This window comes from Pempheris klunzingeri, chromosome 9, assembly GCF_042242105.1.
Source record: "Pempheris klunzingeri isolate RE-2024b chromosome 9, fPemKlu1.hap1, whole genome shotgun sequence".
Taxonomy (NCBI): domain Eukaryota; kingdom Metazoa; phylum Chordata; class Actinopteri; order Acropomatiformes; family Pempheridae; genus Pempheris; species Pempheris klunzingeri.
In genome coordinates, this window is record NC_092020.1 from 25,274,096 (window position 1) to 25,275,282 (window position 1,187).

Below are 1,187 nucleotides of genomic sequence, written 5' to 3' on the forward strand. Positions count from 1 at the left end.
TATGTACAAAATACAAATTTCATGTGACGAAACCAAACGAGGCAAATAAATAAAAAACAATAAACTAACAGAGAAGGGGGGGGTGATGGTGTGTGTGTGTGTGTGTGTGTGTGTGTGTGTGGGGGGGGGGGGGGGGGGGGGGGGGTACATAATGAATGAGGGCAGCTCCATTCACTCTATTGTCACAGCGTTGAAACTCGATTTTCACGCTCTCTTTTCTGCTTTATCACTCTACAAATTGTAAAATTGACTTTTCACCTCCGAGATCCCAAAAAAAAAAAGTGATGTGTAGAGACCTGGCGGGGGAGGCAGGAGGGGGAGAAAGTGCAAAGGTTTTAGGAGGGAAAATACAAAATAAAAGCCACTAAATCTACGTAAATAACAAATTAAGTTATTCTCATTTACAATCCGTCAGCAGAGACATGAGTGAGATAAATGAGCTCAGTAAGGCAAACAGTGATTCTCAGTCTTATTCCAACAGAAACCTGTTTCTGTCACGTGTCTCTACATTTCTCTGGTCTGTGTGTCCGCGGGGCTGCGGGCCTCCTCCGGCGGCCTGTGGCTCAGTAGATGCCCGGCACGAAGCTGTGGAAGCCGAACACAGCGTCCTGCTGCAGGTAGCTGTAGTCCTCCGGGCCGGCGGGGCTGCCCGGGCTGGAGGTGCAGTAGGCCGGGGAAGAGGAAGACGAGGAGCCGCTGGAGCTCCAGGAGCAGGCGTCGCTGCCGGGGCTCGGAGCATCACCGAGGCACTTGGAGCTGAGCAGCAGAGGAGCGTCGCCGGTCTTCCCCGCCTGCAGGTCGGCGATGCGGATGGTCTCTGACAGAGCCCAGATGTAGTTGTGCGCAAAGCGCAGAGTCTCGATTTTGGTGAGTTTGGTCTCGTCCGGGAAGGCCGGCAGGACGCCGCGCAGCTCGTCCAGGGCGTCGTTCAGGTTGTGCATGCGGTTCCTCTCCCGGTCGTTAGCCTTGGAGCGCCGGTTCTTCTTCACCACCTGCACGCAGAGGTCGCTGCGGCCGCGGCCGCGGCGCCGCTTCTTCTGCTGCTGCTCGGGCTCCGGGGAGCGCGGCGGGCAGAGCGCAGGGGAGCCCGGGGAGGCGGAGCGCAGGCTGCCGCGGGAGTCCTCATCGTCAGTGTGCGGGAAGAAGTCGCAGCTGTTGCTGTCGATGTCGGAGTAGACGGAGTCCAT

At 56.9% G+C, this 1,187-nt stretch overlaps 1 protein-coding gene across 1 annotated transcript; it reads right to left on the reverse strand.

Annotated features, from left to right (window-relative positions):
• Positions 1-563: 563 nt before the first annotated feature.
• neurog1 (neurogenin 1) lies at positions 564-1,187 on the reverse strand. Its single transcript, XM_070837452.1, has one exon. The coding sequence runs from the start codon at positions 1,185-1,187 to the stop codon at positions 564-566; it is 624 nt and encodes a 207-aa protein (XP_070693553.1).